The 23,145-nt window shown below is 31.6% G+C and overlaps 2 protein-coding genes across 3 annotated transcripts; both read left to right on the top strand.

Annotated features, from left to right (window-relative positions):
* The first annotated feature begins 7,428 nt into the window (after positions 1-7,428).
* On the top strand, positions 7,429-11,552 carry LOC133797056 (uncharacterized). Its single transcript, XM_062234829.1, has 3 exons — positions 7,429-7,763; positions 10,163-10,466; positions 10,590-11,552. The coding sequence occupies exons 1-3, from the start codon at positions 7,583-7,585 to the stop codon at positions 11,206-11,208; spliced, it is 1,104 nt and encodes a 367-aa protein (XP_062090813.1). The 5' UTR covers positions 7,429-7,582; the 3' UTR covers positions 11,209-11,552.
* A 5,450-nt stretch (positions 11,553-17,002) lies between these two features.
* On the top strand, positions 17,003-22,542 carry LOC133797055 (protein tesmin/TSO1-like CXC 5). Of its 2 annotated transcripts, none has more exons than XM_062234827.1 (8): positions 17,003-17,691; positions 18,637-18,741; positions 19,012-19,189; positions 19,752-20,117; positions 20,461-20,561; positions 20,640-20,734; positions 21,008-21,424; positions 21,632-22,542. In XM_062234827.1, exons 1-8 carry the CDS (start codon positions 17,432-17,434, stop codon positions 21,898-21,900), a joined length of 1,791 nt encoding a protein of 596 aa, XP_062090811.1. In that variant the 5' UTR covers positions 17,003-17,431; the 3' UTR covers positions 21,901-22,542. The 2 variants fall into 2 exon arrangements, with proteins under 2 accessions (XP_062090811.1, XP_062090812.1); XM_062234828.1 differs by having other exon boundaries at positions 21,601-21,732.
* Positions 22,543-23,145: the final 603 nt, after the last annotated feature.

Raw genomic sequence — 23,145 nt, 5'->3', positions numbered from 1 at the left:
CACTATTTATAGAGTGGTTTACCGAATATCTCCCCTCATATTTTGGGGGAGTTATTATACAAATCAATTAAATAAATGCAATTAAATGCATATAGTTACTATGTACGCGTATAAATCCCATGATATTTGGAATTTAACAACAAATTACAACCAATCCCTTAAACATAGGGATTTTATAACAATAAAGATGTTCACACCCAGCTCGCGATCTTGAACATTCAATTCACATGCCTTCGAGACCAATCAACCATCACGAGCTCGCTACCTCGGCTCGCCTCAACTTTTAACAAGTAACATTGTTTAGATGATCCTTTTCGAGCTCGCAATGCCCGAACTCGAACCGTCTTGTCTGATAACAGAAAGTGAATCAGGGAATTTAAACAAGTGTTGAATCACTGTCATTGCAGCTTTGAGCTTGACTTATAACCTCGAAACATCTCCGAAACCACGTAGTTTTCGAGCTCACCAATTTCGATGTTGTCGCACTTACTTCACAACAAGACTGTTCTTGATATTTTCATTAAAGTCGATTATGATGAACCTGTAACGTCCCTAAGGTAGGGTACGTCTGCCACATACTCGTAATTCTAGGGTTTACGAGTATGTAAGGCACTTGACCAAAAGAATTAAATAAAATGATACGAAGAAATACAGAAAAATTTAAACTTTTATATAAACTTATTAGAAGAAATTATTACACGTATGAATACTTTAAATTTAAGGCAGCCATATGAAAACTCTAAACCATTATTGCATTGCTACTGAGTCCGTGCTCCACAAGTTGCTCAACAGCTAAAGCCACACCTGGAAAAATGTTGGAAAATAACATAATGAGCTAACGCTCAGTAAGCAAATCTCATGCATACACATACACATGAATGTCGTGAGCTTGTAGTGCACATATACTAATATGCTGACTTATATACTTATGCATTTCATTTATTGCTCGTGCACTTTCAAACTTTACTTTTATGCTCTTTCTTTTAGTTTCACGTTTTTATGGGCCCAATATCACTTGTGCACACTGTTTGATTCAGCCAATGCCTGCAGGGCTTGTTACACATATCATATAGAATCCCATGGGTTCTCCTCCGGCTAGCCATCATCTCAGCTAGGCTCATCATAACACTCATTTCATCGTTGCCATAGCTGCCATACTTATTACACATATGGAGGAGAAAGACGGAAACATGGCAAACATATCTGAATGGTCAACTCTGACCTAGCCCGCACTAGTGGGCAGCCACTATAAGTCTTATAGACTTCCGTCTTCTTTACTGAACTTACTTGATTGCTTCATCAAAACAGTGGCACCCTTTTTAAACATCTTATTATCACTTTGCTTAAGCCTTGTGTCATTAAAATGTTTAACTTTACATAAGACTTTTCAAGACATTTCATAACTTTTCTCATATTCATATGCATGGTCTTATATCACATAATAATGTATCACATAACTGTACATGCCATGCATACATGCTGATGCTGAAATGCCAATGTTCGTGTTCATGACTGATGTTGATGGTATTCAATCAAGGCATTGTATCACATCTCATGTAACTCAAAACATCTTTAGTCATAATACATGAAGCTTTGGGTTGGTGGCGTTGTTATACCTTAACGTAGAGCTATGGCTCAGGTCTAAGGTTTCCAGCCTAAAAACTTAAACGCTTCATATATCATAACATATAACAAATCATGAACATAGAGTAATCCACATATCCATCAACATAAGAACACATACTTGCACATAATTCATATCATTCTTAACCAAGTAAGACGTCTTTCACATATCACAGAATTCATCAATTACATATCACACAACACCCTTATGGTGTTCATATAACCATTCTTCACATACTTATCATATGCATCATCATCATACCATACTTAACTCATCAGATGTACACAATCAATGTAGTCATGCATCTTACACTTAAGCACAAAAGGTGAGATTTACTTACCTTAGGTCCTTAGCTTATTTTAAAATTCCTCACCAAGAGTCAATCAATCAAATCCATACAAATCCTATTCAAGGCACATCATTTATTAAATTCTATCAAAATCATAAATATACACTATTGATAGTGTATATTAATAATACCAGAAACTATATAAATGATAATAATAAATTATTATCAACGTAATGCAAATAACTCTTCATATAAAACCATGCTTTAAACCTTGCTCATAAGATAATATACCCTTATGATAATAATAATAATAATAATCCCAACAAAAATAATAATTATCGTCTATAATTAAACTTATTTCGATATTAATAACAAAATACTTCAATAGCAATACGTATATGGATGTATATATTCAAATAGTCATTTTATAAAAGAAATCATATTTGTAACATAAAGTTGTAATAATCAATATAATGATAATAATATAAATATAAATATTTATATTATTATTAATTAGTCATAATATCAATTCCAGTGATATAATAAATATACTTTCTCCAAACTTCACTGGTCTTACAAATATCAATAACTGTAGGAAACTAATATTTGATATTATTTTAATATTCAAATATTAATATACAATAATAATGGTTAGATAATAGGTTTACTATAAATCATACTTTTCATATATATATATATGAATCTGTATTCTTGATTTACTTAACAAAATAATAACAATAATAATTAAAATTACTTAATCATAATAATTTCCATATGAATATAAAATCAATTAAATATGTATTTTTATACTTGATTTTATATCTAATATTTTCTAGAAAATTAGACAGCACAACGGCTATAAAGTGGACAATTTCAAAATCAAAACCTGTATCAAAAATATATATAATCCCAGACAGCCAGTAAATTACAGAAAATATTCCATATATCAATAATATATAATTATATACCATAAATACACATAATAACAATTACTCTAATCAATCACAATTAAATCACAATATATAGGTTAAAGAAATTATACCAAAATGATCGGGTTCCACAATAAGTCAAACGATGATTTTCTGAGACTCAAAACGTACTTCGGAACCTCGAACACTAAGTTTCGACCGTCGGTCTATGGTGGATCGCGGTGGCTCGTGGTGGGCCCACCACCCAACTATGGTAGATGTAAGAACAAGTTATTGGGTTTTGAAGCCCACAACACGAGGAGCACGATGGTGGTGACGGATCGGCAAACGGATGCCCGAGGTGGCCGAATCGCAACTTTGAAGTCGCGGGGTGGCCGAACTTAAATCGAGTGGTTGAGGCGTTTAATCGGCGAGTGAGCTCTAGATTCCCGCGAGGGTCGATAGTTCGGAGGCCTCTGAATCCAACGGTCCGGCGCGTGGCTAAAAATGGTGGCCGGAAAGTACTCCTGCGTCGTCGGCAACAGTAACACGCAGAGAGAGAGAGAGAGAGAGAGAGAGAGAGAGAGAGAGAGAGAGAGAGAGAGAGAGAGAGAGAGGGCTCGGGTAAAATGAAAGGCTGAAGCCTTTTATTTTATTTTATTTTATTTATTTATTTTTAAAAATTACACTTGGACCCAAAATACTAAAATTCTTTTCAAATAAGCCCTTTAGCCAAACTTTCTTAATTTTATAAAAATCCCCAATTAAAATTATATGACATTTGGGTCCAATACTTGACTACTCAAGTTTCTCTTTCTTTAATCTCATTAAAAACATAAAATCATATTTTAAACACTATTTTTTCCATTACTATTTCTTAAATTTGTAAAGTTGTACATTTTATGTATTAAAACTTTGATTTATAATAAATAAATGTATTATGAAAATGTTAGATATTACAGAACCTGCTTATTTCGAGCTGGCATTTTACAAGCATGACTTTCGAGATCAAAATTTTTATTCTCAAAATTTGGGTGTAACAATATCCTTTAATTTTTAGACAATAAATATATAGAGAAAATATATTCTATTTTATCATTTTGTTTTTCAATTTCTCATTTTCTTTAATATATGTGAATGTGATATTGAGAAGTGGACGGAAAAAAAAGAAAATAAAAAGGTAAATATACATACAATTATATATATCAAATCATTAAATTAATTAATTATTAGAATAAAATTAAATAAGTGCAAGGTCAATTAATTAGTATAATATGAATATCTTGGTTAAGTAATTAAAAAGCAAATCAGATGTATAAATGTGTCAAATTATACATATATCTCTTCTATATAATAAGTGGGTAGATAATGAATTTTTTTTTTTTTAACATTCTTGATTTTAATGGTAGATTGTAAACATGATTTAAACTTAAATCAAAATAAATAAATAATTAATTAAACAAATTAAAATATGATATTTTTGAGATATTTTATAATGACAATTATTTAAAATTAATAAAATCATACGTTTTATAACTTAAATAAAATTTAATTAAACTTAAATTTCATGTATTAGGATAATATCATATTAAACATATTACATAATATAATATACTATCCTTAGTATATTATATTAACAACTACATAAACTTCAACAAAAATAAATAAATTAAAATAAGACATTTTAAAGATATTTTATGATAATTTAAATAATTAAATTATATTTATTTAAAAATAATAAAGCCATTCTTCTATTTTATAAATTTGTGTGATAGTTAGTTTTTATCAAGTGGTTGGAGCTCTTTTTCTTCATCAAATTCACTAGGGGTGTACACGGTTTGGTTTGGTGCGATTTAGAAGAATTTTGAAACCAAACCGCTCATGCGGTTTTTTCAAAATGAAAAACCAAACCAAACCATTAAAATTAAAAAACCAAACCAAACCAAACCATAAATAAACGGTTTGGTGCGGTTTGGTTTGGTTTTAACCATATAACTAAATTATTAAAATTTTAAAATTTTTTTATTATAAAATAATTAACTAAATAATTGTATTTAAATAATAATAATTTTAGCTTTACTTTTAAGACCATAAAAATCTACAAGAAGCTTATTTTCTTTGTTGTTGTAAGTGTAAGTATTTTGAATCATTTTATAGAAGTGGGAAAAAGAAATGTTTACTTTCTAAACAATGTGGGACTTTACATTTCTCTTTTTTTAGTTTTGGAAACATGTGCATGTATTAAATACTACTAAAAACATATCCTAAACAATTAAATTGTGTTGGCTTGGATGGTTTGATTGATTTTATATTAACTTAAGTGTAGGGGTTCAAATCTTTGAACCATCATTTCTAAAAACCATTTTTTTAGAAAAAATCACGGTCCGGTCCGGTTTAATTGGTTTTAAAAAATTAGAAACCGTGACCAAACCATTAAAGTTAAGCGGTCCGGTTAAAACCGAACCATCAAAAACGGTTTCACCGGTTATGGTTTTTGGCGGTTTGGTGCGGTGCGGTTTGGTTCCAAACCACAGTTTGCGGTTTATATGAACACCCCTAAAATTCACCAAAGGACATTGCGAATTACATTAGAAACTAAAAATAGTTGATGCATGTATATTACTCTACACTGACTTTTTCTATTATTATTTTATTCTATTATTAATTTCTTTTAAAATATTATTGTAATTTATATATATGTCATATAGTCATGTAATATATATATTTATATGAATGTTGTGTTTAGATGTCATATATATAGAGATTATTGATATAAATATTTATATATACTATAGAAGTGTAATTCATTTTATTATATATTAAAGAAAAAAAAAGTGAATAAGTTTTTATTTAAATTATAGACAATGGTTTGCCCTATTTTTTTAATACAAACATATTTGATTTATTTTTATGATATATTATTTTTTTATTTAAAATTTATATGATAATTAAAAAATAATAAAAATAAATACATGTTTGAATAAACATGTTTATATTGTTAAAACTAAACAAACGTGCATTGCACGTTATTTTTACCTAGTCTATTATATATAATAAGTGTGTAGATAAGAGAAATTCTTGGTTTTAACGTTTTTTATTTTTTTTAATGTTAACTTTAACAGAATATTCTTATATTTAACAGAATATTCTTATATCTAACGTTAGTTCGTAAATACTTAAACTTAAATAAAATAAAATAAAATAAATAATTAAAAAATTAAAAAAAGATATTTTTGTGATATTTTACAATGATAATTTTTAAAAAATAATAAATAATTAAACAAATTAAAATACAATATTTTTTTTTAGATATTTTACAATGATAATTATTTAAAAATAATAAATAATTAAACAAATTAAAATATGATATTTTTGAGATATTTTACAATGATAATTATTTTAAAATAATCAAATTTAATTAAACTTAAACTTACTTATTAGAATAATATCATATTAAAGATATAATATAATCTACTGTTAATTAGTAACAAATTGATTATTTTTTTAAAAACTAGCAAGAAACTTAAATTTAAAATACATGTATAATATTTAATATTACATTAAACATATAATATATAATTATCCCTCCTAAATTCAAAAACTAGAACAAACATAAATTTAAACAAAAATAAATAAATTATTTAATTAAAATATGATATTTATTTGAAATTTATATGATATTAATATAAATTTAATAAAAATAATTAATAAATTCTATAAATAAAACTAAGCAAACGTGCATATTGTACGTTGTTTGTATCTAGTATATATAATAAGCGTGTAGATAACAAAAATGATCAGTTTTAAAAGTTTTATTTTTTATTTTTTTAATGTTAAATTAACAGAATATTCTTATATTTAACATAATATTTTTATATTTAACAGTAGTTTGTAAATACTTAAATAAAAAAAAATAATAATAAAAAAAATTTAAATATGATATTTTTGAGATATTCTACAATGATAATTATTTAAAAATAATAAATAATTAAATAAATTAAAATGTGATATTTTTGAGATATTTTACAATAATCATTATTTAAAAATAATAAAATCATACATTTTATAACTTAAATAAAATTTAATTAAATTTAAACTCACTTATTAGAATAATATCATATTAAATATATAATATAATATACTGTCAATTAGCAACAAATTGATTTTTTTTTTTTAAATTAACTATAAACTTAAATTTAAAATCTACTTATAATATTTAATATTATATTAAACATGTAATACATAATTTCTTGTTGTTTGTCTCAAATTCCAAAATTAGAATAAATATAAACTTTAATAAAAATAAATAAATTATTTAATTAAAATAAATTATTTATTTAAAAAATTTATGATATAAATATAAATTTAATAAAAATAATTAATAAATTCTATTAATAAAACTTACCAAACGGCATATGTCATCTTAACGATATCTAGTTTCTCTTAAAAAAAAAAATATCTGAAATAGAGTTTGACGCACTCCTGTGTATATATAAAATACAGCAAAAAAAAAAAAAAAGAAATTGTTGCATTTGCTCAAATTAATTTAGTTTGTGCTAATATAATATATACACACCGTAATTGCCAGCAAACAATAGAGTTGCCCCTTTTTGTAATTTTACAAAAAAATTTTTTCCCCAAAACGTGGTTTCAGGTTAAGCTTTGAGCCTCTCGTCTTACCCTACCCTTTTGTCGTGGAATCTCGGCGATCAGACCCGCTCTCATCGCTCGTCAACCATTGAAATTCTGATTAAAACAAAAATGAGTTCTAGGGACAAGGACCAGACGACGCCGCATCAGCCCCTTCTTAGCAGCCTCGTCATACGGTCGTCTAACAGCGACGGAGGCGGCGGCGGCATCCGTGGCAGTGACTACGAGCCCGGCGAGGTTCGCCGTGAGCCTCCTTCCTATTCCAGATCCGATCGGTTCTCCGGGGATTCTGGTTCGTTTCTCTCCGTTTTATGCTTTCATGTTTTGGTATTGTTTTACTGTAATTTACGTTCTAGTTTATACAACTAATAATTTATAGGGTTTAGCTTTCGGTGATTTATGTTTGAGTTTGAATTGGGATTTGGGGCAAATGATGTATTTGCAAACCCTAGATCGAACCAGCGGTTTTTTTTATAAGCTGGTTACTTACTGATGATGTTGTGTAATTTCATTTTCTGCATGTTTAAATTATCGTTTATGATTACGTATGGAGGTTTCTAGATGTTTATGGTACAATTCATGCTGGTTTTCGAATAATATTTTGCCAGTGCTGCTTATTGATGTCGAGCTTAAGTTGCGATGTTGTGAGCTTTATTTGTTACAATCTTATTAGTGCTCGAGTTGAAAGGATTTTATTTATTTTTTCTTTCTTGTTTTGCATTTGGTAGTTATTTCTTGTCTCTTTAGTTGGGTTGGGTATCTATTACTTTTTTGGTATGACATGAGTATTGGGCGTGCTCAATGATTTTGAGGTGTGTATCTCATATTATACAACCTATCTTCTATTTGTTTTGTTTCACGTCGAACATGTGGATCTAGTGCAACTTTAAGAGTGTAAAACTCCGAATAAATTTTTTTATATTATGTGTTACAGCTCCGAATGTTGCCTGCAAGAACTTGAATCTTGATGAAGGCACGTTGGTGTTAGTGCGGTCTTGGATCATGGTTTTGGGAAATTTTTGTTGCATATTATCGGTTAATTATGTTTATTGAAGCTTCCAACAGCGGATATTGCTGGGTATATGATTTTTTTGGCTGCATCACTAATTGAGTGTGTGGGTCTCATTATGTTAGTTTATCCATGGTCATGTTGGTTTCAATTTTTGGAAATAATGGTGATGTGGTTTGGTCAGTATCAATTTAGGCTAAGAAAAAATGCCATTCAAATTGGAAGCTTGTGAGGGATATTTTAAAGAATCGTGGATGCATGACATGGTATGATATATATTGCAAACCTATCATCAACGATTATACATAATTATAATGGTTATCCTGAGTTGTAAGTTTTAAGGAATCCTGCTATATGCTGGTTGGTCTACTTTTAACAACTGTCAGAAGATGGAAAACATGTTGACTGCTCCTGAATTCTTCGTGAGATGTGATGTGTCACTATGGAAGATGTTTGCTGGTCCACATTAAGCTTGGTATTACTGGCGCTACGGGTTCTTGTATTCTGCAGATTAGAATTCTCTTTATAAAATCCAAAAGTTTACTTACAGTTCCCATTTTTCTGTTTTATTTTTTCATTGTGTTTTTCCTTTGGATTTGATTAATAGGGTTCAGTTGGGTGATTTATAGCTGTATAGGTTTCAACGTTTCCAGTATTTAAGGTAGGTTCTGAGTGCATGGCTTTTTGGGACTTAACCTAGATTCTTTTAGTTGGTTCCTCATCTTTTCGTGTTACCACTTTTATTTTTTTGTTGCATATGGGATTATACATGCCTTAATTCTTCATCCCAGTGTCATTCAGAGTGATTATGCATTCTGGTGTCTATGGAAATTCACCAATTTCTTGCTTTACAAGTAAAACACGGGGGTATGTTGACTTATAATTATGTAGGAAGGAATGGACAAATTGGGAGCATGTAATTTGTCAAATTAATTGGACGCTTGCAGTTCTGTGGTCTTCTTTGGTGGGCTATTTCTCCTTTGTGGTTTGTGTTTTCATGATGCTAGATGTGTTTCAACTGAAGGGTTTGAAACATATGCACTGGGAGTCTTCTTCTCCTGTGTGGTTTGTGTTTTCATGATGCTAGATGTGTTTCAACTGAGGGGTTTGAAACATATGCACTGGGAGTCTTCTTCTCTTTGCTTGCTGTATTAGAAATCATTTATGTGCCTTCACCATCTGCATGTTGCAGATATGATCCAAGTTATCCATATAATCACTCTATCTGAGTGCTATTTTGAAGTTTTTGCTCCAGATACATGATTGTGGATTGGATCAGATAAGATATATAAGTGTAAGTGGGAACTAAGCATTTTATGATACATGGGGTAAATGGATGTGGCTCTTGAAAATAGGATCTGGAATTGTGTTGTTCTGCAGAAAGCAGCTACCAATCGATTGTGGTGGGTATGAGCGAACATGGTTTTGTTGATCTTTGTCATAATAACATTTACTGGTAATATGGGTTATTCGCTTGAGAAGTAAAAAGAAATGCAGTAATCGAAAGTTGTAATTTTGTACTGCTCAGTATGGGATTTCATGAGTGATGGTAACAGTCTTTGCAAACTTTGTTGAATTGGTCATTTGGGAATTCAACATCTCAATTCAGCTACTATGAGTACATTATTCTTCCTCCTTAATTAATGGTTGCTTACCTTTAGACTTCACTGCCTCTTTTCCAGGATATAGACTACGTGCAGGTTCTTCATCTCCTGTACGGAGGAGGGATGCTGATCATCGCTACAATCCTGATTTTGATCATTCTGGTGCTCTGGCACGCAGCCGTGAAGTTGGTAGTACAAGGGATACTGGTCGATTTCGAGATGCTTCACCCCCTTTTGTTCGAGGAAGGGGTGGTGGCAGGCCATTTGGTAGGGCGGCTGATGGTCCAGATATTGGTCGTGGGCCATTCAGAGGTGAGGGCGTGAACAGAAACAATCCAAACGTGCGACCAAGAGAAGGAGACTGGTTTTGTCCAGATGTTGTGTAAGTTGTTTTTTTTTCTTGCTTTCTATTTGCCTGTGCATCTTTGCTCTTATTTATTCTATCTACCATTGTTCTCATTTCTTCTGTGTATCATTTTCTTATTTCTTCTGTCTATTGTCTTAGATGTGGCAACCTGAATTTTGCAAGACGAGACCACTGTAACAATTGCAACAGGGCTCGCCCTGGACCTGGGGAAAGTCCTCGAAGGGGTTACCCTGTTCCGCCACCCCCAGATGCTATCCCTAGACGATTTGCTGGTCCTCCACTGGATCCTTCCCCAGGGAGGACTTTGAATGGCTATAGGTCCCCCCCTCGTGCTTGGGTTAGAAATGGCCCTAGAGAGTTGATTGGTGGAGATCTGCCACCTCCCAGGCACAATGACAGGTTTCCGGATCACCACCTGCGGAGAGATCGACCGGATTTTCCAGAGGACATCCACAGAGGAAGGGCCAAGTTTGACAGGTCAATGCCTTTGGATTGGGGCCATAGGGATAGAGGAAGGGAGAGCTTCTTTAATGATAGGAAAGGATTTGAGAGGCGACCTCTATCTCCACTTCCACCTCCACCGCCACCACCGCCTCCTCTTAGCCGTGGCCGTTGGGGACGTGACATTAGGGAGAGAAGTCGGTCGCCAATAAGAGGTGCTCCGCCACCTAAAGAGTACCGTCGGGATGTGTTCATGGGACGAGGTCGGGATGACCGGCGAGGCATGGCTCGAAACCGCATCGGTGGTGCATATTAACATGGTTAGGGCCCGTTAGATGTTTTTTTTGAGAGAGGGGTACTTGGAGGAGGCAAAAGGAAGGATGAGTGCAGATTTGGGACTACCGATGATGTTTATTTAGTTCCTTAGATACTTTATGAAACATTTCTGGAAGTTTTAGCGGGTTTTAGGTTAATGTACTTTTATAATTTGGGTTTGGAAATATTTGGTTCTTTGGATCAAAATGTTCGTCCTCACTGCTGTCTATTCCTTCCGGAGCAATTCAACGTATTTATCTGTTTAACGGAGTGGGTGGTTTTTACTGTGAAAATTTGGATATGCATGTCTCATTAATGCAGTACAAATAGGTGTGATTACAGAAATTCCTTATTATTATTTTTTGGTCAACGAATATTCTCGTATATGAGGTTAGTTTTTCATATATATATATATGTATATATATTATAAATTCCTTGATCAAGATTGGAAATAAAGTATGCATAATACATCATAGATGTACATTTAATTAAATTCGAGTAGTTTCTGTGGTTGTTATTATATTTTTTCTGGGTAGGGAAATATGAGTCGACACAGGCCAGCTCTGTTACCACTTACTGCTCTTGCAAACAACTTATCTGGTTTTGTATTTTTACTTAGAGGTGGAGCCAGCGAATGGGGTTTCGTTTGTGGCATTTATTTTTAAAAAAATTATTGCCGAATAAATCATTGCGAGTGCAGTTCAATAAAATAAACTGTGTTTTTTCTCCCATGTGAATATTGAGCGTCAGAGTTTGAATGTGAAATTATTTACAAGTAGCAAAATTTGAAGAAGATAATAAATTGCTAGCTTTTAAAACCAAAAAATATATTTAGGTATACGGTGAATAAACAAGAGGAGTAGACAACTGGGGGTTGAGATGAGAAGTATATGAATACAAACATTATCATTATCGTAGGTAAGCAATCTTAAAAGGTACAAAGTAAGTAGTTCATATAGACACAAATAAACAAAAGAATGGAATTAAAAGTACCCAAAAAAAAGTACAAACAGACATAAATGAGTCGAGGAAAGAACTATGCTGGGATATAGTAGAATAAAGGAAAATGAGAGGTTATAAAAGGAAAAAAAGAGACAAGAAAGCCAAGCTAAAGAAAAGTAAAAATGAAAAACATTAAGAAAATCAATAGTAGGATGAAAAATAAGATAAATGTAAATGCAAAGACACTTGATTGAGGAATAGTTGGATTTGTAATAGAATTATTATTATAGTAATTTGTTTTCTTAAATGAATATCTCTAAATAAGCTCTGTGATATCTTGTTAGGTTAATAGGTTCATCTAAGTATTTTTATTTTTAAGCAACAGTTAATTATTTTAGTAAGTAATACCTTGCCGGACATTTCTCCATAATTTTGCTTTGATGACTACCTATATCTACATTCTTGTTTTTATTTAGCAAAATAGCATTGGTTAGTTCTCCTATGCAGTAAGTAATACTCTTGCCGTACATTTCTACATAATTTTGCCACCAATATTTATATTCTTCCTTTTATTTAGTAAAATAATATTAGGTTGTTCTCCAGTGCACTCAAAAAGAGCATATCAGTACACTCCCTTTCTAGTTTTTAGCTTAGGAAGTATTTTTCACGCCAAATTTTTTATAGTTGTATATATTGTAGTTATTTAGAATATTTTGAAAATTTTCAAGTAATTTTAAATAATTTACAATGCTGAAAACAATGTTCAAATAAACTATTTTTCACGTGCATAAAAAAGTTACTTGTGCAACAAACTATTTAAACTTTGTTTTTTGGCACGGTATATTATTCATAATTTCCAAAAAATTTGCATGATACTTTAAATAACAAAATATACACAGCTATAAAAAAATTTGCCAAAAATTAGAAAAGAAGTGCACTGATGTATCCTTTATGGGGGTGCACTCGAGATTTACCCAATAATATTTATGTTTATTGAAGGTTCTAATAAACTTCAACATTTTTTTGACATATTGTTTATTTTTATTTTGAATTTACACTTTCTTTAATTGGATTATGTGTGAGCATTATTAAAATTATTTCATAAGCATAATTCTATTTTATTGAAATTAAAATAAAAAAAATCACACGTAAAATATGCTACTACTTAGATTATAATATTTTTTAAAATTAAGTTAATATTATCGAAATTTTATCATCATAATTATTTTTAGGGAATATGCTCATTTGGTACCTAGTGTTTTTGCAAAGTATCATTTTAGTACCATCTGTTTTCAATAATGCTCATATGGTACCCTATATTTTAAAATCGTACATATTTGGTACCCTAAACTCAGATTTGATAGATAAAATTTTGTCAATTTAATCAAATTGCTGTCAATTTTGTAAGTTACAAATTTAAATTTAATTACATATAACTGTTAACAGTTTGATCATATTGGCAAAATTTTATTTATCAAATCTGAGTTTAGGGTACCAAATATGTACGATTTTAAAATACAGAATAACATATGAGCATTATTGAAAACAGAGGGTACCAAAATGATACTTTGCAAAAACACATAGTACCAAATAAGTATATTCCCTTATTTTTAAGTGGAAATTACATTTTATATGGACTTTTTATTGAAGTTTTCAAAAATATGGCTTTTTTTTCAGCATAATTTTTTTATGGCTTTTTATACTTTTTTATCATTTTTATGGCTTTTTTTTTCCACATTTTTGTCAAAATTTCTGATTATGCCATATCTTTATTACTATTGAACTTTTTTTTTTTCCAAGTAGAATGATAGTTTTGTAATGTTATTTTATTTATTTTTTTTTAACTTTTCTATACTACATTTTTTATGGAAAAAAACTTACATTTTCAGTTATTATAAAGGGTAGTTTTCATATTTTTATATTATTTTATTTTAACTTTTTTATATTACTTTTCATATTATTTTAGGTGACATCAAACCAACTAAATAAGCATGAAGCAAGAATTGTCGTTGGTATTTTAAAATCATTTTAAAAAATATCTTGAAAGCTTCCTCCTGCCATCTAAAATCAACCAGTTCTCATAATAATTTTCCTTTCCTGTCCATGAGATTTTTATTAGTTCTGACAAAATATTGGTCATTTTTCTCAAGAGCCTCATCAATGGTGCAAAACTACAAAATTTAGAGAAAAAGTTTACTGAATGTTACTGAACATATTAAGAAAAAGAAATGCACTAAAGGGCATTGGTACAATTAAAGCACCAGAACAAATAAATACATATATATAGACATAGCAAGAGGGCATATACATTTTGTCTTAGTATTATAAACGATGGGGACCACCCTTTTAGGTGTTTTGGTAGGTTGATAATCAGGTTCTATTATATATCTTAGCCAACTCCTATTCTTGGGTCCTACTCTAAGATTGTATTAGCCAAACACTTGGGGTAAGCAAACAATCCCTTTGACTTTCACATTCTGTAATTTCTATCGAATTTCTTTAATTCCACTCCACACAAATGATTTGATATACTACTCATTCTTAACAATCACAATATTTACTTATCTTTTTTGCACTCTTAATTTACTTGGAATGAAACTTCCCCATTACTAGAATTCTTTGACTCCTAAGTCAAAATTTGAATTAGAATTCTCTTTATATAACTAATTTTATACTAATTTGTTATTTGGTTGTTTTGCAAAAATCTTTTTTTTTTTCTTTTTGTGATATGAATTGTGTTTATTATTTTTTATTTATTTATTATAAACATTTTTTTTCTTATTTTTATATTGTATGTTTCTTTTTTCAAATTCTGGGTAAGGTAACCAGTTACTTGATTTATCTTTGACAATTATGTAAAAAAAATCCTAGAGCTAGGTTAAATAACATGTACCAGGAAGAGTAACTAGTTACCCTGAGAGAAGTAACCTTCTGCCATAAGAGGGGTAACCAGTTACCATAAGAGGAGTGACGGGTTACTCTTATTAAATATGAAAAGAAACATCAAATCTGAATGAAAAAGAGGAAGAACACTTCATTGAAAAAATGAATAAATAACTATGATTTTAGTAACATAGGTAACTAGTTACCATAAAGAACCCATAAATATATACACACATCATAACGTGAAGGTAACCAGTTACCCATAGAAATATACACACAAAAAACGTGAATGTAACCAGTTACCCCAGAAATATACATACAAATAACGGGAAGGTAACCAGTTTCCCCAAATTTGAAGATAGAAAAAAAAATTAGATCCATCCCTTCTTCTCTCTCTTCTTCTTCATATAATTTTTTTTTCTAGATTTGAATGTTCCCATCAGGGTAACTAGTTATCCATTCACGTTTGCATATTTTTATTAGTTTTATTTCCAAATTTTGGTGTTCCTATAAGGATTACAGTAAAAAGAAAATGCTGAAAAAATTGATTTGAATTTTTATATATAGTGGAAAAAACCATAAAAAAAATTACAATAATAAAAGATAATACATAAAAAATAGTAAAATAATTATGTAATGTTAAAATATGTGTGAAAAAAGGGGAAAAAAGAAAATGGAATGAGAAAAAAATAAGTACAAAAAAATAAGAAAAAAGAAAGAAAAAAAACTTAGGAAAGAAAACTAAAAAAAATATGAAAAAACAAAACAAAAGAAATGATGAAGGAAAAAATAGATGAATGAATAAAAATGAAAAGAAGAAGAAAAATAATGGGAAAATGGAAAGAAAAAATTGGTAGAAAAAATTGAAAAAAAATGGAAGAAGAAAAAAAGAAAGAAAGAAAAAGCTCATATGTTTGAAAAATGAAAAAAAAAATAGAAGAAGAAAAAAAAAGCTCATATGTGTGAAAAAAGAAGAAAAAAAATGGGAGGAGAAAATAATAAATACAAAAATGAAGAAAAAAAAGGAAAAAAAACTGAAAAAATATGAAAAAAAAACATTACAAATGAAATAAAAAATTTGATAAATTAATAAAGAAGAAGAAGAAGAGGAGGTGGAATGGAAAAATGGAAAGAAAAAAATTGGTAGAAAAATAAATAAATAAGTAAGGAAAAAAGAAAAAAAAAATAACTGAAAAAATAATTAAAAAATTGAAAAAAAATAAAAAAATAAAATCACTTTCAAAATTAAAGAAAATATAACTATGATAAAAGAAAAAGTGACATTTTCATATTTTAGTTAGCTACTAATTGTGTTTCCCATATTTTAATTTTGTCTTTAATAAATTTTCCCATACAAATTAAGAAAAGTATAATTCTCATATTTTTGCACATTGGTGGTATAAAAGCCATATTTTTGAAAAATCCCCTATTTTTAATGTTTAAGTAGCAATTATTTTGAATTAAGGTTTCCCGATGAGTAATATACCATAGCCTTTTTGTTGTTGTTGCCTCAGTCAACAAATGAAGTTATGCTGGGCCCTTTTAGCGCCAAATTATTTTTTCTATTTTTTATTTTTTTACCTTTTTAACGGAGCGGAATCTTATTGAATTTTCCCTCGTTTTTCATGTACTCGCGATGCAGTAGTTGTTCCACCAAAGGCATATGTCCACGTGGGAAGCAATCAGCTGGGGACGAACTATCTCTTACGTGGCATAATATTTACGGAGGATCAGACTCTCCCATGAAGACGAGACCACCTGATAATTCCTCTATTGGAGATTTCTCATTCCCACCACTCTAGTGGAAACTTCATTGTTTATCGTTCCTAATCGACGGTCAACCACTCACTAACCTTCACTTCTATGAATTTGGACCGTAAGATGACTTTAATCGATATTTGCCGTTGGATCGACCCCAGCATGTGGATCTGGCCGTCCAAAACTTACAAAATTGAATTTCAAAAGCTCGGGAGAGAGAGGGAGGAGAGACGAAGAATAAACAAAAGGTCCTATGGTCATGCTCTTCCCTTCTTCTTCTTCTTCTCCCTCCTCCATTCCGCTATTGTCCTTCTCTTTCTCTCTCTACAATCTCAGCTTCACACGCACACTATCCCTGTGACTGTTTCTCTCTCTAGGTTTCACTCTGTTTTTTCTATATCAAGATATTGATTTCGTGGATTTCGGCCTTTCTTCGACGAGCCTTGAGCCGCGAAATCGCGTGACTTCGGCGAATTTGATTCATATTCGGGCTTCTTGGATCTGGAACCATATATATTTAAGCTGATTTCTGGAGTTTCAGTGATTATTTTGGGAGTAATCAGTGGATTGAATATTTATTATTTTTTCGGAGTAAAGTTCGAATTTTGAGATTTTTTTTTTAAAATTCGAATTTGAATTTTATGGGGGAAGGTGAGGAAGGCGATTTGCCACCAAAAATGATACAATCGGATGGTGCGGGAGGGAGCGGTACCGCGTTATCTGATGCTCCGACGAAGAAGCTGGCGAGGCAGCTCGATTTCACGGGTTATGGAGGAGCCTCTGGTGGTGTAGTCTTGCCGGAGCATCATCAGTCGCAGCCGGTATTGCCACTGCAGCCGCAGCCGCAGGTAGTGGCCGGGCCAGTGATGCCTCAACCATCGGTTCCTTCGGCGAGGATAGTGTAAGTTTTCTTGTTTAAGCTAATTATACTCTTAATTAGCTCAAGTGTGGTTTCTGGTGACGTGATTTCTTCGAGGAAAGACTATAAAAGTTCAAAATTTTAATTTTAAATGGATTTTCTTTTTGGTGTAGATTTGTGGTCGACTTGAAAGTTTTGGTTTTTGGACTGTCAAACGTATGTTATTGTATTGTGGGGGTTTTTTTTTTTTTTTGAAAAAGTTTTAATATTGAAGTTTTGATCTGAGAGGGTGAAGGTATTTATGTCCGTGGAATTTTATACTGGGTTTCATCCATCTATTTCTGAAGTTCAAATTTGGTTATTTTGTTCGTTTACATCAATTGTCGTTATTTCTTTTCTATATTTGTGGTGGTATTGAAGATTTGGAAATCTCCAGTCTTCGTATGCCTTTTTGTTATTTATTTTTTAAAAGGATTTTTTGTTAGTATGTTAAAGTAGTCAATTTTGTTTTTCACCTATCGTCAACTATGCGCTCCAAGTACAAAGTAACCGTGTATGTGCTTTTCAAAGTTTGAGCTTGTTAAGGATGTTTAAGGAAGCTATTGACTGTATTCTACTTTCCATTGAGATTTTTGCATTAGTGAATGTGAGCTCATACTAAAAAAATTCAGTTTCCCTCAGAGCTCGTAGTTCGGAGATTAATCATTTACTAAAACTGAACCGTATAACTTATGCAGGGGTTCTTGCTATTCCTTCTACCTTCTTGAATTCTAAATTTGGTGTCGGTTCTAATGCAGCTGTTGGTGTGGATCTCTGTCTTGTATCTTCGATGTATTTACTAAAGAAATATTTGCACAAGCTGAAATCTTTTAGCTTGTAAACTGGCAGATGTCTAGATAAAGATATGGAATTATGTGAAAGTCTTAAAATAGAACCTTACGTTATACGAATTAAATTGCTTATGATACTGTTATTTTCTTTCTTCAGAAAGCCAGATTCCCCAAAATCGAGATCAAGACCCAATGAAGTGAAAGATGGTACTCCTAAGAAGCAAAAACAGTGCAATTGTAGACACTCACGGTGCTTGAAGTTGTAAGTGCGAAAGTCTCAACATTAATCGTGAATATAATTTTGATAAGGCAGTTGATATTGCATTTTAAATATACGAGGCTAACTCTATGTTTATTTAGTCAAGGACTTACTCTGTCTGATATTATCAAGTACCTCTTAACATTTTGCCCCCCCCCCCCCCCAAAAAAAAAATAATCATATAATAGGAATTATATGGAATGTCACAACTGTTATATAAATAATTATATAAAATCTTTGATATTGAGCTCTAGTTGGCAATTTCACAATCAGGTACTGTGAGTGTTTTGCATCTGGAATATACTGTGATGGTTGCAATTGTGTAAATTGCTATAATAATGTTGAAAATGAAGCTGCAAGACGAGAAGCAGTGGAAGCTACTTTAGAGCGTAACCCAAATGCATTCAGGCCAAAAATTGCCAGCAGCCCTCATGGTGTGCGAGACAATAGGGTATGTAGTTCTTAGCTAGTTGAACAGCTTCTGTGTAATTTGCATCTTTAATTCTTTATTAGGTATGGGTTCTGCCTTGCATTTAATGTACATAATTAGGGAAAAAAATCATTTTTCCTTTCCATTTCCTTTACTAGCATGCAGAAGGAGCTCTGCTTAAATTGTTTGTCATCCACTCATCCTTTTAGCATGTTCCTTACCTCTGTTCTGGGTCGAGGTAGACTTCATCTGTTACTATTCATAAAGGATTACAATAAAAGGGTTTTGTGCTGTGTCATAATGTAAGTTTCAGAAAAATTGTAAATACACGAGTTCATTTCCAACTTGCTAGAGACGTGTTATTGCCCTTTTTAAAGCCAGTTTGCTAGAGACATGTTATTACCCTTTTTAAAGGCCCCTTTTCTTGATTCATTAATTAAATTAATTTTGGGTTATCAAATGAAACAGTACCTTGATGAAGCTGTTTCTCTTGTTTCTTCTGTACTACTAATTCGGCTTGTAGTTCTGCCAATGTTTTGCATTGGATGTTGTTGAAAAATATATGGTGTGTTTTAAAATGTAGGAGGATGCTGGGGAGGTTATGATTCTGGGAAAGCACAACAAAGGATGTCATTGTAAGAAATCAGGGTGCCTCAAGAAATACTGTGAATGCTTTCAAGCAAATATTCTCTGCTCCGAAAATTGTAAATGTATGGACTGCAAGAATTTTGAAGGAAGTGAAGAGAGACAAGCACTATTTCACGGAGACCATGGCAGCAACATTGCTTATATTCAACAGGCAGCTAATGCTGCCATAACTGGAGCCATTGGATCCTCTGGCTACACATCCCCTCCAGTATCCAAGAAAAGAAAAGGTCAAGAACTTTTTTTTGGCCCAACAGTCACGCCGAAGGATACATCTGTCAACAGGATTGGACAATTTCAACAGGTAAACTTAAATCGGTACTTGGATAAAGATCTACCAGTGGGCTACCTGGTTGTAATTTAAGGAAGCAATTTTTTTTTTCATTTTGTTGCAATCACTGGTTACTTGTTTCTGTATACGGATGGAGGAAAAAGGTCTCACTTGTAGTTAGGGAAGAGAGTAACTCTACTATAGTCTATGTAATTGTGCGTTGTGGCTACAGCTTTTCAGATTGCAGGTTAAGCAATCCCATTTGTCTGTCTTGCTCTGTAATAGTGGCTTTATATATTAATATATGAACACTCTCAATCCAATTTAAAGAATAAATTCAGGGCAGGCATTAAGTGCATATTTTAATGATATTCAGGCAAGCCATCATAGAGCACCTGCGCCCCCTTCCTTGCCTTCTGTTCCTGCTGCTCGGCTTGGTGGTGCCACAGGGGTGGGCCCTTCCAAATTTACATACAGGTTGAAATTCTTGTTCTATGAATATGTTGCTCATATGCTTTCTTTGATCAGAACTAATTTGTGTGTGATTTGTTGAAGGTCTCTATTAGCAGACATCATCCAACCACAGGACTTAAAAGAGCTTTGCTCAGTCTTGGTTGTCCTATCTGGAGAAGCTGCCAAAACAATTGCAGGTGCGAATTGATTTGTGTATACTAGAACAGTAAATCACAGTGTATCAGATCAGTAGCTCTTTTAATGTGATGATTCATTGTCTATTCTGTAATCTGAATTGCTGCATATACCTAATTTTTTTTTAATATCCTTTGCAATGGATTTTACTTCAACAACAGATAAAATTGTCAATAAAAAGTCTAATCATCAATGTTTTAGTATTGCCTCTGTCATGTTGCCCTTTAAAGGAGATAACAGTTTAAGAGTAATTGTTCGTGTGATAATCTGTCCAGACCAAAGAAGTGCAACAGAGAAGCGGACCGAAGAGCAGTCAGAAACTTCCCTTGCTTCAACGACTCAAGACAGGTTGCAGAGCCAGAAGGAATCTGATCTTGAGAAATCTGTGGTTGATGATTGTTCTAGTGCAAATCAGGCTGATAAAACTGGTGCTGATGACTCTAGTTCAGATGGTGCTGATTTGCCAAAAGGGAGGCCAATGTCTCCCGATACTTTGGCACTGATGTGTGATGAACAAGATACAATGTTTATGGCATCGGCTTCCCCTAGTGGGATAGGTCATGGATGCAACGTTTCTTCTCAGTTGCCTTATGAACAAGGCATGCTGGAGGTTTATGCAGAGCAAGAAAGAATTGTTTTGTCAAAGTTTCGTGATTGCCTTAAAATGCTAATTGCATTAGGAGAAATAAAAGGCAAGTACTTTCAAAATTTTATGGATCTTTCTGTTGGTAGTTTCTTTTTTACTAATTTACTCCGGTGATATGATTCTGATTCTGTAATGTGTTATGGACTCGGAGAATCAATTTCCTTATTTTAACCCGTTTGATTCATGGCTTTAAAACCTGAGAGTTTCCATTTCTTGGATCAGCAATTTGAAAATTGCTTGTTTCACATTGCAGAGACGAAGTATTCATCACTCGCCCAAAGTGAACCAGAATCTCAAAAAGACACTTTAACCAATGGAATTGCAAATGCCAGAACAGAAATAAGTTTCCATCAGGGACCTGCTAACATTGGTGTTTCGAAAACCATTGTTCCACCTACTGCCAAGACAACACAAATGATTTCGACGGCAGCAGTTGCAGCTGTTAGTAGTGATCTTCCTAAGATTCCACAATTTCCCGAAAACGGATGGATAGCAAACCCGAAGACTGAGAAAGAGATGTAAAAAGATTTTAGAGCAGAAGACTTGGCCCTAGGTATGTCACTGCATTTCTGTTGTGCTCCATGAATGTTTTTCTTTCATGACTAGATGCAGTAGCAAGAGATTATTGATCCTCATTATTAGAAATATCTATTCTTTTTTCTTCTTACTCCATTAATATAATCCCTAAATTAGTTTCTCAACTATCAACCATAGTTCGAGCACGAATTATTGTAAAATGCAGAGCCTTGTAATTGCATAAAATAACGTTTAGTTTTATCAACCTGCCAATTACTGTCCCAGCATATACCATTACATGCTGGGATTTTTTTTTTAATTATCGAATTAACGTTCATCATTTTAATTGTCCAGAGAAACAATGAGCAATACTATGACATAGTAAGATGCATAACCACGATTTTCTTCCAAGGGTAGTTTGTGTTCTTTTTTAGAATTTTTATCAGTTCTCAGTACTGTTACTACTTTTCATGTAATGGCCTGTAGTGTTTTTTTTTTTTTTTTGCTTTTAAGGGTATGTCTACATTTCCGATTTTGAAAGTATTTACTCTATGAAAGCTGGATTCGTCCTTTTATGTTGGACTCACTGTGCAATGATCACTGAACAAATTTGGAATGATGGGTTACTTTTCATCATTTTCATCCAAATTTTACAACAAAAAATTAGTATTTTAATGGCAAAAGTCTAATCTATATATATATATATATATTTTTGGATATGTGTGACGAAGTCAAATTATTAAGTTTGTAGCATTTAAGTTATTTTTTTTTGTGAGCGAAAGTACTTCTATTTATATTTTGTTGCAATTGTTTATTTTGTTGTTAAATTTACTACGTGATGTCAAATTTGCTTATAATTTAAGTACTTTTGCTGCACTAATCTATTAAATTAAGTACTTTCAACACAAATATTAATTTAATTTGGTACTTTTACCAATATGTTACAAATATACTTAAGAGTTGAAACAAACGGTTACAACAAAACAGAGACAAACTGTACTTTTGCCGTAAAAAAAATAATTAGGATACTTAAGTGTTACAAATTTAATAATTCAGCAAATACATAAATGAGATATAGTATAATAAATTTCAAATATATATATGTATATAAATTAAAAATAATTATGATATACTATTTTCAATAAATTTGAAGTTATCTTTGATATGGAAAAAATTAATACCAAATTGTAAAATTTGGGACCTAAGTACAAAATATGTATAGGTTGGGTATTTTTGCTACAAAATCTTAGT

This window comes from Humulus lupulus, chromosome 8, assembly GCF_963169125.1.
Source record: "Humulus lupulus chromosome 8, drHumLupu1.1, whole genome shotgun sequence".
Classification (NCBI taxonomy): domain Eukaryota; kingdom Viridiplantae; phylum Streptophyta; class Magnoliopsida; order Rosales; family Cannabaceae; genus Humulus; species Humulus lupulus.
Note: the sequence above shows the minus strand (reverse complement) of the source record. Positions and strands in the feature narration are given on the sequence as shown.